This window comes from Varroa jacobsoni, unplaced genomic scaffold, assembly GCF_002532875.2.
Source record: "Varroa jacobsoni isolate VJ856 unplaced genomic scaffold, vjacob_1.0 scaffold_787, whole genome shotgun sequence".
NCBI classification, from domain to species: domain Eukaryota; kingdom Metazoa; phylum Arthropoda; class Arachnida; order Mesostigmata; family Varroidae; genus Varroa; species Varroa jacobsoni.
The window spans coordinates 79,258-94,645 of NW_019213689.1; the positions used below are offsets into that span (position 1 = coordinate 79,258).

General features: G+C 40.4%; 1 protein-coding gene and 1 long non-coding RNA gene across 4 annotated transcripts in view; one reads left to right on the forward strand and one right to left on the reverse strand.

Annotated features, from left to right (window-relative positions):
* LOC111263724 (uncharacterized) overlaps positions 1–15,388 on the forward strand; it is a 30,737-nt gene that overhangs the window by 12,995 nt on the left and 2,354 nt on the right. The window contains exons 2-5 of one of the 2 annotated variants that reach the window (XM_022839079.2): positions 1,149–1,235; positions 1,336–1,499; positions 14,639–14,781; positions 14,999–15,167. In XM_022839079.2, coding sequence (XP_022694814.1) covers positions 14,764–14,781; positions 14,999–15,167 — 187 coding nt within the window. In that variant the 5' untranslated portion in view covers positions 1,149–1,235; positions 1,336–1,499; positions 14,639–14,763. Of the gene's footprint in view, positions 1–1,148; positions 1,236–1,335; positions 1,500–13,683; positions 13,862–14,638; positions 14,782–14,998; positions 15,168–15,388 lie in introns of those variants that run through there. The other variant, XM_022839078.1, reaches the window with a different exon arrangement.
* The window catches only part of LOC111263725 (uncharacterized), a 28,973-nt gene continuing 25,209 nt past the window's right edge, over positions 11,625–15,388 (reverse strand). For both annotated transcript variants that reach the window (XR_015312439.1, XR_002682412.2), the window contains exon 3: positions 11,625–11,980. This is a non-coding gene — a long non-coding RNA (uncharacterized LOC111263725). The remainder of the gene's footprint in view (positions 11,981–15,388) is intronic.

The window sequence follows — 15,388 nt, forward strand, 5'->3', positions numbered from 1 at the left end:
GGGTACTACATAAAAGTGTCTTTATAAGCTTTTGCCATTAACGGAAAGCACCTTATTCGACTTGACTCGAGTTCAACGACGAGCATCCTTGTTAACTTTGCATTAACTTGTTTGCATAAGCTGCTGTACGATTTTACTGAAAAACGTATGGACTACCGCTTGATGTTTATGGTTTAATCATGACCTTGAGAAGATTGAAACTTACCTGTCTGCGAATACATCCATATAAAAAAAAACATGGCGGCGTGTTATCGTTTGCACCGCACACGGTACCCAGATAATGGAAATTTGGTCTTAATTTTAATAAAGATGGATAAATAAAACTTTTGCACTCGCGGTGAATATATTTTCGTTGCTGAAGAATCAAAAGCGGCTTGTTATTGTATGCTTGCTAAGACTTACAGGCTAATGCCCCTTGGTTGAAGCCTCTTGGTTCTTACACCTGCAGTAGGTTTCTGCCTGGCTTCGACCGTAGAAGACCTGTACTTATGGCGTTCGTGAACAACTCGAGCGATGGCGGGCCCAAAACCTAAATTTAGCCAGACTAGTCGAAAATTTTTGTTACCATTTTATTTACCAGTTGTACCATTTTATTAAATTGTCGCGTCCTTCCATATTTATCTGTCATGTTTTTCTCGCACCGATCCATAAGGGGTTGTTTCTCCTTTTATCTGCAGTAGCAATTGGGCGAGCGGAAAAATATCTAACCTCGATGAAAGTAGGTCTAGCATTGGACGATCTTTCATATTCTGAGGCAGAATGTCCTGCCGCCGTCATAATACGTCTCTGGTTGTTTTTCTAAAAAAAAAATGTAGGCTTTGATCTAGTATCTAATATAGCGGATGAACGGATGTTTGCTTCGACAAACAGCTGCCGTGGATATAGTTACACCGATCGATTACAGATGCGAAATTATCACGAGCATGGAACCAATATTGGAACTTGTAATGAGTTTTGCGGTAATAATCATCCTGCTTCATACTGGTAAACAAACTCTTAATTTATCAATATTGGACGCGGTTGCCGATCTGTAGCTCAATGTCGGTGTTGGCATCCCTTGGAAACAACACTTCTCAGAAAATACAATTTTCGATTTTCTTTAACACTACGAAACAACGAAGAGAACGTGTACATGTTATATGTTTCAGGACGATGGAGCTCGCTGACCCTCCAATTACACTTCGAGACCCTTTCCCGGTTAACAGTAGGGCAACTGCTTGAAGACGGGCGAAAAAGTGAGTCCTCTATTATAAACATAATGTAGTGTTTGTAGTAGTTAAATTAAATGACTCAGCTGCTATCGGTAAAATGTATTTTTTGCTCTTTGTTTAATAGCATAAGCGCCGCTGTCGCATCGCCACCACTGAGATAAACCTGAAAAACCATATGGTAGAGATAAGGGCAAACTGGTGTGCTTTGGTTAGGTCCCTAGGTTACCAAGGGACTATTGTAGCAGTATCACAAGGAGCTTCGAGCCGCTATAGGACAAATCAACAAACGTAAGCACGACAGGTTTGATATAGATCGTCAAATACGCTCTCTTTGTGTGACCCGCATGATCGCCGTCAATTGATCGCTTTTTCTTTAAAAAGTATAGACGCAACGGTCGGCTTCAGCAAAGATGCGACAATTCCTTTGTGTACTTTTTTCTAATGAAAAACTAAACGCAGTGAAAGGGTTTTTAGATCATGTTTATGAATCTGTGACAGTAGATCCGATATATGAAAAATGGGTCGCTCTTGTATCCTTTATTTCATCATTCTATTTACCTTTTTTCAATAATAATATTCAATTTAAATATAATTTTCAATGCAATATATATTTACAATATATAATTTTCAATTTTGGTCCAGTCGTTAACTGTTTTCAAAATATTCCATTTCTAAAAAATGGTGCCATGAAAATGTACGATGTATAGAAAAATCGATTCTTACTATTCTATTAATATTCGTGCAGCTCGAGATTTCAACGAACGCTCGACATGTGGAACCTTTCACCTGGGCATAATTAGCCCATAAAAATAGATGACTAATTATATTTAATAAATTAGGTAATATCAAGATATTTACTAAAGTTGAATAGGATCAGGCGTTTTTTGGCAAGCGACTTCTTTTAGATGTCAAATTTCCTGCATCAGCAACAAATTCATAAAGTTAACACTACACATATAGACGACCCAGTGCTACCTACAGTTCACAATATACTACATGCACCTCACAGCAAACGATTGCTACTTGTCCTAGACCCGAGGGGACTATCAAAAAGCTATTGAGGTTCCTTCAGCTACTCCAATGATAGTGTACTTGTCTATGGTGGCCTTAATTCCGTCGTGGTCCATTACAGAAATAAATCTGTGCATAAACAGGAAGTCAGTCAGTCACCTCTTTACTGACATGGTGATAGCACGGCCCCAGGGGGCGAGGGGCGGAAATATGTAGATGGGCATATATAATCGCGTCGAATGTCTCGCGTAGTCACCAGACGAATATAAGTTGCCTGTTGATATTAGAAGGTGCATTGCTTGTTATCGATATATTGTTCATACGTTTATATGATACGCATGCACCTTTGAGAGGAAAGAAGATGGCAATCCGTATCGCTTTGCGAGCAGATATAACAGCATATAAGAACAGATCGAGTTAAACAACTCGCAAATCGATACCTTTTGTTCCGTCGATTATTAAATTATTTTTCATCAGATAATTATTGGGTAGTCTAGGTGCTAGATGTCTTAGTAAATGGTAGGCAAAATTCCAGCACATTCTAATAGGTACGTGGCCTATGCAAATTAAATAAAACAGCTGGTAAGAAAACCCGTTGGGATTCATCGATCGACTCGTGTTTTCTAGGAAAAGTCAGTCTATAATTCGTTATGTTTGAACTTCAGTTTAGCGTAACTATTGCATACTGTATTATTCTGAGGTCGTTTATGTGATTAGATAGACAATACAAGGTGGACAACAGATAAATGACATGAGACCAGGTCTGACCATAGTAGAATAAATAGTGTACAGTAAGCCTGTAAAAAGATATCTAACCCTAAATAAGCCCGCCTTTGGGCTTAACAAACTCTATTGAATAAGTGTTATTATTTCGAATCTTATCTGCCGTTCACGTAGCGATGAAAACTCTCTAGCCTTGAATGTAGGGCATATAAATATAGACGCGTTCGGCCACTTGATGGGAATCATTCTATTTCAAAATTAGACGGTATAAATGCGTGCTTCTTGTTTCCGAAGCACGATGTATGTATGCGGCACGCGCTACCGTGCGGTGTGTCATATGGCGCATTATTGCATTCACTTTCAAAAGGCGTAAGTTAGACCAACCAGCCACCATCAACAATAACGTACCGATCTATATAGCCGGTGTGTCGCAGAAGCAAAACAGATAAAACGTCAAGGGCGATTAACGACTAACTGTCGTATCTACTATGAACCGCAACATCTAATGTATGAAGGAGGAAGTTTCTGCGATGCGTTGTCGGACTATTCCTCGAAAGTTTCTACGTACTTTCAGCTCGCTTACCTATCTTCGGGCTAAATAGAAATGAAAAAGGAATGATGACACTTCAACTAGTGTCAACTTAAGCCGAGACACATAGCCTTGGTCAACTAAAATCCACAGAAAATAAGTTGACCTAAATAAATATAGTGAACGCAGTGCTGGTGCAGTTGCCATGCGGTAGTGCGACCACTATTAACTTTGGTTAACCAAGCCTGTTTGCGTATCCCGACTAGTTAGCCAGTCAGCAGGTCAGTCATCTGGTCATCGGCGCCTTTTCACCAGACCCAGGCCAGGTCACCAAGGCCAACTCTTCCTGACACAACGATAGCCGAAAGACGACATCGGCTCGCGACTTTTAAACTACCCTGTCGACTAGGAGATCGCAACTGGCCGAGCTACACTTGCAGCACCTGTGAGTTGCTGTTGACCGCCAGCAACACGCACGCGCATATAGGCTAAATGAAGACAGTGTGTGCATTCGTAACCATTTCATATCGATGCGTACTCTTCCTAAAGACAGAAATGCTCGTCAGCTTATAGCAAAGCATAAACGCAGATAGGTGCGCAATCTAGAACACGATATTATACTCGAAGAACCGCAATTCGACTCATCCATTCACTGGAGTAGAATTTCGTTAACTACTGCGATAACTCTTCCAGGCGCGGTCGATATATTGACACAATAACATTGAATTTCGGACCAGTGAGGATTGGTATATGCGGTACTACTAGAAGGGTAGGGGGTAGGGGACTTGGGAATTTATCTACTGACGTTTTAGCCTAATCGGCAAAAATAGAATGGGAAAAAGGAGGAACTGATTGCTGGGGGATCCACTTAGTTGCAGACAGATTTCCTGCCTTTTAATCTGTCCAACAGGTTACCGTGGAAATAATTAGGCCTTGCTCCGTCTTCACAGTCGTATTCATGTGTGATGCTTCAATCACCATAATCAATTTGCTGTTTTCGTCTGCTCGTTCGCGCCTCTTGTGTCACTCTCACTCTCTTCCATCCATTCTATCGGTTCAACCCTCCGTGTCTGGGTAGCTTTCCGTTTGTAGCGTTTGGCGGCACTTTATGTACTGGCACCCTTTGCCTATTTGCTTCTGTTCGTCGTTGACGTGGCCATTGTCATTGTGGTTTGTGCATGTTGTCGCTCAATGTGGAAATGTCACCTAATAAGAAAAGTCGTCGAAATCTTAATAGCTACAAGCCTTAACGGCTATAGTACCGCTAGCAGCCGTCCTTGCTACCTATAAGAAGAAGCCGTTACCGAAGAAAAAGCGGGAGCACAGCCTGCCCATGAGTCTCGCGCGCGTTTGTTCTCCGCTTTGCGCTCTGCCGCTCATCGTGTTATCGTTTGCTGCGACATAATAGCTGCGTGCCGACGGCGTTCCGGCGGACCTTTTTTTGCGTTCTGTCTTTCTCTGTGTAGAAATGTCACACTATCTCGACTATTTTTCGCTTGGCCAGGTCTCGCATTTTGGCCGCCTTGCCCGCACAGATGCTCGACCCTTTACGCCCGATTGCTTTGTTCCATGCCGAAAGCCCATCCAGCAGCAGGCAGCAGTACTTAGTATACAAAGGGTCTGTCCGCGGTAGACGCCAAAAACATTTGCTCTATGTTAGAGCACACACAGGCACATGCCTTATGAGATTTTTCGCATATATGTATTTCGGTGGTTAGTTAGCTTACTGTCACTAGTTAAGACCGATAATAGGTAGAAAGTTGGAAAGACCTAGGTGGCTAGTGAGCGAGAAGATGGGTAAGCAACGAAGAACGTGGATCTTCAGGATTAAATAGGAAAATACATTGGCAAGCTACTGGAATCTTCATCGATACAAAAGAATATTATTATATTCGTTGTTTCATTCGAGATGAGACAATCTGTACGTGCAAATGTCCTTAGCGCCTTATTGTTACTATTGGCAACTGTTACCAGCTGATCTACATGCCTGAGGTGTTTCATCACGATATCTGTGCGTTTAGGATCACTGTGTTGTGGCGAAGGCTTGTTTTGACCTAACTACAAACTAGTAGAACTTCAGCTATAGAAGGTTTCAACATATACATATATATTGAAACGGAGACATATGATACGATACCAGTGATGCTGAAAACATTTTTGGCCAATATATTTATCACCAGCAGACTCTACGTAGTTCTGGATTGCCGCCACACTCAACACACGACTAACCAATGATAAGATTTTACTAACTCGCACCTAGTTTGCCTTGACTGAAAAAAGGACCTTTATTATAGTACTATTTGTACAAATAATGATGTCATTATGATTTGTACTCTGTTAGATTCATTTGTGAGGTAGAGAAGCGACAAAAAAAAAGGACACTTTACATCGACAAAGCTAGAAAGTTCAAACCTGATATAAAGCTTATTTATTAAGTCTTATAGGCTAATGCGCATATGAACAGTATTTATAACATTTCTACCGCCTTACAACAATAGCTGAGTGCGGACCGTTTTTGCTATCTATTATCGATCTAAGCGACCTGTCAGTGACGTACATCTATGAGTGTCCGGAGTCTTTGTTACAGTTTCTTAGTCCCTTTCTCAATTTGGCCTTGTCGAAGCTATTCAGATCGGTTATGGGTATTGGTGCAGCGCATTCGAGTAGGATTTTTACGAGTTCCGCCCTTTTGCATGGCCGTCTGTCGCATAGGCCCTGATTAAAAGCAGCAAACGAGGGTCGCCTCTTAGCGTTGCATGATTCAGAGTTCGTTATTTAATTACTATTTTATGATATTATTCGTCTACCATTATGCGCGCAAAATCTATTTCTACGGATCTGTCCCCATCTACCCTATTGTTGTTCTCCTCCTTGTTCCCCCTCCTCCTCCTCCTCCTCCTCCTCCTTTTTTTCTCTTTCTCCCTCTCCTTTTCCTTCTTCGCCTCCTTCTTGTTATTGACGTTGATGCCTTCGTTAACGCCGCTGTTCAAAGTGGTCCGAACCATAGGCGCCTGCAGATTTTTCTCCCCCGCCACTCCATCTACCAACACTAATACCCAGCTCACGTTTCGAGACTTGGGAACGACTTTTGTCACTCATGGCTGGCATATTTGCATTTGTTCCCGAAAGGCTTTGCGCTTTTTCGCGCGGCTGCTCTGTGGTGGTATCGATGCAAACATATACCTTCCTCGCTGAGGTTTTTTCTGTACGACACTTATGAAATAGTGGGACTGATGTCACCTGAGTATACTGGAAGTGAGCAAACGGTAAAACATTGCTGAATGGCGTCAGAGCCTTGAGCGGCTCAGGATCGTTTAGCTCCACAGATACCTGATTGTGGTATCGTCCCTTCGGCCCGAAAGGTCAGTCTTCTAATTCCACCATAAATGACCAGCAACAATTGCCCACCGATCTAGTGAGTACTTCAACAGATGATATTTACGTTATCCTACATGTGATCGTACATTGGTACTAGATCTTTACGGAACAGGGCAATGCCAGCCGACCTTAAGCCGACCGATATAAAGCTCAAATGTTGACTGAATTAGGGCAAAACAGTTTGTCGAAATCGCCATGGCCGAATTAGCTTCGCTGATCGCGCTGTTACTAGCATTGAATACATTCTGTTTCGATAATAAAAAAGAATAGTTGACGGTGTAACGCATCCTGTTTACCTTATATACATACCAGAGTAGGCACACGTTTTTACATTTGTTGTTGATACATTTTTTATGTTACACTTTAGCTCCGATCGACTTAACCAGCATTCAGTTTATTCAGAACTGCAACTCGCGTTCAACTCGTATTGGTCCTACATTTGGCAAACCAGCTAGTGTTCTCATTGTTGCATTACAACGCCTGGTTACAATGTAATAATTATTTCTACTAGTCATCGTCGGCGACTTCAGACACGAAGAGGCCACTTCTACCTCCTTGAAGCTGTGTATATCCATGCGTATCTGATAAACTTGTGTTTCTCGCAAGCGGAACGTTTTCTAGATACATTCAGCTAACGATGAGGTATCGGCCAGTAGATACTTAAAACCGTGTTCGGCTCAAAGTGTGAAGGTCGAGCTCCCATTAGATGAAAGCAGGCTTAACTCTATCTATCATCATTAGACCCTGAGTACTTATCGCATCTGATTTGAAACGGTGCAATCTTTGCAATGGACCGTCGGTGTCCACCGATAGTTTCTAAGGATTTTCAATAACGACTGCTTATTTAATTTTCGGATTTTTTTCTTTGACATGTGCTGCATGAGACCCTTTTAATGCTGTTAAGATGAAGCCAAGATGCATAAAAAAGTTGACAATTTAGGCTTTCTCAGTTTGCACGAAACCAGTCAATGCTTACAAGCCTGCCTCTCTACTATACCTCACGGGTTCGGCCCTTTCCTTATTTATTTAGAGGCCGGGTTCTTTCCATAGACAGAATTGGTTTTTACTGTACATTATAATCTCGTCAAAGCAACGGGCTCAAATGGTTTTCTTAAATGTATTCTGTTGTCTGTTCCACCCCGACTTCTTCCATTACCCCCATTGTCAACTATAACGATATGGCTTCGGAAAATGTGTTTTAGCAGTCTAAGCACCTTGAGTGGCACACTTTGTTGGTAAAATGATTCTCGACCTAGAGCTAAATGCAGCTCCAAAATTAGGACGAAGTAGAAAATACAATGCATTGTTAGGTGGCCTGAGAAAAGGCCGCACATTATCGAGCATTATTAGATATGGCGTGTATAAAGTGCACGTATTTCTAAAAATTTGCGTTCATCAAGGCATTTGTGTAGCTACGTGCAGCTGATGGACCAGTCTAAAGAACTAACAGATGTTTCTGGATCACTTGGGTTTGTTGAAAGTCAAGAACATGAACTGCGTGAATAAATGAAAATATTTAAATTAAATACTAAAATTACAGTATCAGATGCTTTCAAGTCCTTAGATATGTTCAGGTAATAATTTTGTTTAAAATAAAGGTCTTCATACAGTTGAGTTACAGGATTTTGTGTGCTTAAATCATTCAAATATAAAAATCCAGAGTTCTCCACAAACTAGTCGATAGGAGGCATAATGAAATGTAAAGCCAGAAAAGAAACTGGTTAAATCCCTTTAGAAAGTAAGTAACAAAAAAAAAAAACCAATGGATATACTTTTAACGTAATAGGTAGGTAAGTTTTGGGAATCATTTAATTCGTTAAATCTCTTCATATTATGGAAAGAGTTAGTCGCACAATAACGAGCTTGATTTTAACATTTAGTAATAGATATTTGTTTTTTTTTTGAGTAATTTTGGTAGGCTCCGGTGAAGGCTGAGTCAATTATTACGAGCCTAAATTCTCTTTGTACTACTAAGCTTATTCATTAAGATAGCGTTTCGGACTCAAGCAAGCACTTATTCAAGCCCAACTCAACTGCTCATTTTGTATTACGGTGTTCCTTCCTTGAATTTGTTTCCTGACCTCCAAGAGGCTCAAAAGGATTTTTACGTGCAGGATATTATTATTATTATAAGGTTATGAACTATGGATTCGTTCACGATCGTCTAGGGTGTTCCTGTCAAGTGAAATTTTAATATCTAGTCTTAAACAAAATAGCGCTCTCTATGTACTATTTGTGTGCAAGTCTTTTGCTTGTTCACTCATAGTTAGATTCACCATTTTGAACGCCTGAGCGCAAGTTGATCAATGGAACATCTACGAGCGAGCGCGTACAATTATTTCATGTTACGATAAACAATTACATATAAAGCCTATGAGAAGTAGGCTAGTTTTATCTGCGTACAGCCATTATAGCAATGAAAGAAACGACAGCTTCCAGTAATTATATCTCGACCGGTGCTATTGGACTATGCAAAAAACCTAACCCGTCGTCTATCGAACAGGGAGGGTCCCGTCGGACAGACCCTTCTTGGGCTTACGTTCCTCTCAATGAAAACGATTCGAGATGTTCACGCAGGCCACAGCAGCCGGCGGCAGACCTAACATGAATGGCCGCAGTAGCATCGCGCTATAAATGCAAGGACACCAAGTTATACCACCACGATGTCCGATAAGCTACTATCGAACGATACTGCAAGCTAGATAGTTAGGCAGACTTTTAATGGATCTCTTCGACAAGTTGCTGTTTATGCACCGTGCTTGTGGTGCGTGCAAATGTTGGCCAACTTAAGGACATCAAGTAGAACTCGCTAGACACGCTAGCCCTACATGCTATTGTGTATCGTCGCTAAAGAGAACGATATGCTAGCCTCATATATATAAAAGGTGCCAGCTTGCTAAGTGAAGCGCACAGAAATTCTAACGGTTACCGCGGTCTGCTCGGACGAAATTTGGGTTAAGGGCAATCCTGTAGAAATATGGATCAACTGGGGCCAATTGACTAATGCTGGCAGAAAAATAAATTATGGTCGAAGGGTGAATTGCAAAGGGAACGTCTGCCGCGTGAGTTGTAGTAGGTTCTTTTGGCACTTGGTATTGAATCAGTACGAAGCACAGATATAATGAACCAACTGAGGACACAATAAACCGATAACATGGAAAAGAAACTGTGTGTGAAATAAAAAGCGCCACTTCAAAGTGGTAGGCCAGATATTTAGCATTACAAATCATAGAAATAATAATGACGTAATAAGTTGTCTTAGTATCGCGTTGGCATTTGTAGTAATTAGATCATGATTAATCCCAGTAATGAATTAAAAACAGACCGTTACGTCATCCTCATACTCAGAAGTGTTTTTCTACATAAGCTAGAAAGCCAAAGTGTTGAATGTTATATAAGCAGTTACAGAGAGTTTTTGTACGTGATATATAGGTTGCCAGTGGCCATCGCGATAATATATACTATAGCGTGCACCGTACCACTGACGATAGGGGAATATTGCCCCGCTAGGGTAAATATCCCTCAGCAGAACTGAAGTATGTTGTCCATTTTCCGCTGCGCTAATTTTCCCTGAAATATCGTCTCCATAGTAATGGTCAATAAGCAAAAATTAGATGTTCGTGTATTTTTTATTATTTTTTTTTACCCTCTGCTAAACCTGTTGCTCATTGTTAGTCAATTAACAGTGGCTTATAATAGAAATTGCTAAGATGAAAATTCTGTGTTTTACTGTAACAGCTAAGGCGAGCAGAAAGGGAAAAGTTATCGACTGGGCCACTGATAACTTTATGATAAGCAAGCAAATAAGTAAAATGGCATTAACTGTGTTCGCTCCGGACGCATGCCTCATCTGTACCTATATGTTTCATAATAAAACAGACGTCGAAATCTCATTGTGCGGCGCGTTCATTGCGCTGCTATGGCCTTAGAAACCGAACCTTTACCATACTATCTGTATTCAAATACGGGAAACGGTTCGTCAGCGCGTTAAAATCGCTCTAGATCGATGTGGCTAGACAAGGCGCTCTTGCCAATGTATTGGGCGATTGTATACAGTTTCCTTTGATACATTGCACTTGCTTGTCGCATAGGATACCAGTTCTCGTAGCTATTTCCTTCTCTTTTCCTTTAGTTCTATTAGCCGTTTCCTGATCGCTCAACCCTGATCAATGTCTGTTTCGAAATGGCTCAAGTTCTCTAAGTTTCAGCGATAGGCTATTGTAAACACTATAAATATTGGTAACAAGTATTCGTTAACAATAAAAGAGCTCCGCTAGTGTTCCAGCCGTTCATTTAGGTGTTATCTCGCACCAAGTGACTGTTGATTCGCGCAAAAGTTGACTTTTCCGAAAAATCCTCAGCTCAGAGTGCCAGCGCTTGCTATCGAGTAATTTCGGCCCTTTTGTAAAAGGTCAGGTTTTACTAGCCACCTTGGGATGTCAAGCCCAAAAGTGACAGATGAGAGCCAGTTGTGATAATGCTTATATCTGGCGACTCTAGTTCCATCCAAGGACATTATGCTTGAAGCGGAGTTGGCTGTCTTCCTACAAACATCCCTAAACAGATCAGATCAGATAGCTCGTGTCCGCCCATTCTATTTTTTTTCTGATAAAATTGTATGTACTAGAAAGGGAACTGCAAGCTCTCATAGAGCGATCGTTCAAAACAAAAATATAAACGATATTCTAGTTCAGAACTGTCTTTTATCTGTCATATCATCTAGAGCGGAACAAAGGTAGAAAAAAAACCGAGCTAAAACATTCATGGTGCATGTAGGTTCGACATTTTATTTAGACTATTTAGACGTTCGTCAGCTATTCTTATTCTATTGTTTGTTGTCTATTCTCTTATGATAGTGACCTCTCCCCAGAGCAAAAGGACTAATTTTTGGCAAACGCCAATGGGATATTCAATCGTTAGTGAAGTCGAATTTAACGGCTCCGAGAGCATATATCATCTGCAACTCGACGCTGTATTATTGTTCCGCAATGTGCGATAAAATCTTAATAATAGATTACGTATAGTAAAACGAATTGCTTCGTTGGTACAGTGGCCCCTATAAGGGCTATATGACGAGCTTGACGGACGGGGCATATGGTTGTCTATTCTCGTGCATGCTTAGTCCAGCCTGAAAGAGAAGAAGGTAATAAAACTGTAACTTATAAAACTAGGTCTGGTTTACTATAGCCTTATGGCAGGCACGTGTATCGGGAATTCCATTATTCTTTCTATAGATCTGATCTAGTAACGGAGAGCATGTACAATTTGATCATTCATACATCCGTGTAGTTGTGAAATGTCTTTTATTTATACGTGACATATTGATGCAGTCAGTTGTACCGCAAAAAGTTGTTTTGACTTGTTTCACTATCTGTGTGCACCTCGTTCATTCGATAACGATAGTAGACTTAGTGTGGCAAAGGGTTGCCAAGCGCGCCGATGATCCATACGACATTTCAACATGTGTAAAATTCTTTTTGACCCATGTGCTAAGCAGATCGGACAGAGAATATAAAGTAATCGAAGGATCAAAGGGAAAACTTAGCACATGTAAGGAACACCTGGTACGAAAGTGGTAAATATCAAAATGCTATACGAAAGCCAAAAGTATGTACTGACTATGCGAGAAGATTGTGATGTAAAAAATATGATAGATCAATCAGACCATGTCAAATGAGTATTCGCTGAGACGATATAGTATAAAGCTGGTATCTCATCGAAGATCAGAGAACATGCCCAGCATAACGCCGATTTTTTCTGAAAATTTATAGAGAATTACTTTGTGTATGTATAGAGAAATATTTAAGAAATAGATCCGGGTGTGTCTTCATTCACAGAATTAGCTTCAAAAACGTGAATCTTCACGCTGAGTTATGATACCACAGCTTGATTTGAGCGTTCCCCAAGACCATTTCTTCAAGTATAAATGTGCTCGGTTCCTATCTATGTTATGCGCAAAGCTTAGTGAGTGTTCCGCGCGATAACTCGTTCGCTGCACTGTCTGGCATTGTTTAGAGAACTAAATCTTTCTTTAACGTCACATAAGCTTCATATAATATATCGTAGCTCGCATATATAGGGTGAGACATTTAAGTTTGAACAAACTTAGGCTGCCCGTTTGTCGTAGCAGACATGTTCGTCCGATATTCTTAGCACCATAAACATCCCAGTTCTATTTCTAAGCGAACAGTAAGCTTATTATGGAGGAAAATAGTACGCCGTTTTCGTAATTTCAGTTTTTTCGGCGCCGGACCAACCCTTACCAAGGTTAAATACTTATTTTTTGTCCAAATTCGCCGGTCAATGCCACAGCCAGTTCACAAATCCGTGGAAGACTTCCTAGATGGAAAACCGTCCCTAGGGTTTAGATTTTAAGAGCATGAAAATTAACCAAAACGGCTTAAGAGGCTATTTTTGATATATATATATATATATATATATATATATGTCTAGGCTTTTAACTCAAATGAACGGTCGTTACGAAGAGGAGAACACGCATTGCCAGAAATAAGCTATGAGATTTGTTGTGCTTTTTCAATTTTTAATTGTAGTCATATTGCTCTAATGTAACACACGGCTTGCATTCTGCAAATAATACGTAAAAGGTCCTAGTCGCTCTTTACTGTACTCCGTACTACTGACTGGTTTCGCAATGATGCTCAGCGTTAGCCTCTGCTATAGCCTTTACGAGCTTGCTCATCACGAAGATGCATGCAGTCCCACAAAATCATGGTAACCCAACGCATACAAACAGCGCAGTCGCATAGAGCAATGCACGTCCGCTCATTTCTCCCGCCAACTTTACTTACGTAATTTGATCATACATCGATCAAAGCGTCGTCTGCCACTAATCAATCATCAACAGGCCTCTAATGGATCATGGCTAAATTTTTCGTGCCAGATTCTTCTTGAATTAAGCGCCGCTACTTTGGGATATGTAAACGAGTTTATAATCTGTTGTTGTAACAATTTGTGCACGATAAACGTATCGTCAGAGTTATGTGCCCAGGTGTGTTTCTAACGGCAGAAGTTAAGTTATCTATGTTATTAACGTTTAAATAGTTGTTTACTTATTCGTTTTATCCGATGTAAATTGACTGGTCCAAAAATTCGTTGATTCGATTTAAGGACAGAATCTAGGACGGCTCTTAGTAGCACCTTAGTAGACCAATGATAGAGGTTATCTTCTTCATACTATTGTCTTGTTCAGTTACGCTGGTAAGTAAAAAGGTGTAGCGTGCCTCTGTCGCATATAGAATGTTTCCACATATCTATGGTTAGTAGCCAAAAGTTTCGAGTAAGTAATTTCGAGTCCCTATGGTCTGATTTTTCTGCGTATTAAATATTTATTAACATCTAAGATGAAATAAGGTATCACGCCAAGATGAGGCCGAAGGAATTTGTCTGTTCATTAGAAAAATACGCTTTTTTCGTGTACGAGATGGTCAGATCTATTTAGTACTCAAAAATATGTCTTCGATTCCTTATCATTTGGCTGCCCCGCGTAATGAAAGATTCTAAACGGTCTTAGAAAGCGTTAGAAAGATCGCGCTTGTAAACATTTCAGATTGGAACGGGCATCTACTGACAAATTTTCTACGCCAGGTTTCAAGTTAAGAACGAATCGCTAGAAACAAGAATTTAGTGGTCATATAGGACTTAAATCTCAACGCTGAACAAATCGTATCATTTATATAAGGGTACTGTCAAGTTTGTTAGATTTCTGATGAAATTGTCAAGTAATGCTTAGCGTTTGTACTGTCTTACAATGCACAAATTTATTTAGGCGACAGAAGTAGCCTACAAGGTAAGAACATCAGGACGTCAGCTTTTCTCGAAATAAGCGGAAAAAAGTAACAGGGTTATTTACCCAGAGAGAACGTCGGCTGGTTTGTGCACTGGACTATCGCAATGCGGCGAGCGACTCAGGTAAGGACCGTCGAGTTTTTATATTCAAGGATCTATACCTAATGAATAGGAACAGGTTGTTGAATCTGTGCAATGGACAACGAAAATGTATTGCGGACAAAAGGTCTAACTTTGATATTTAATGGAAATGGTAGAGGCCGTTTGTTCATCTGACTGATGTGATGTCTGACCCTGATAGAAAGGACTGCAGTAAATATTTGCGCTTTATTTCGCTTAGGTGATCTTACATGGACTTCTAATGGTGTTCATATTCGACCATTACTCATTTGGGAATAAAACCAGGACATCAGGCGAATCAGATTTTTTTCGTTTATTTTCCTTCTTTGATTGCCTCAACCAAACAGAGAAATACCACATCGTCAAACATCCTGATACGATATTGAACGGTACGTTAGCGAAAGTAAACTTTTGCAAGACAGAATGTCTTCGAACGACAAGCTGGTGCAACTAAGCAGCATTTCTATGAATTTAAACATTCTACTATTCAAGTACGCGTAACCTTCCGTAGAGCACAACCGATCTATTTCGAGCCAAGCATGTCATAGCTTCATTTAGTCGATGGTAAATGTATGTTCGAGAATTTATTCGAAACCTATAATAATTTGGA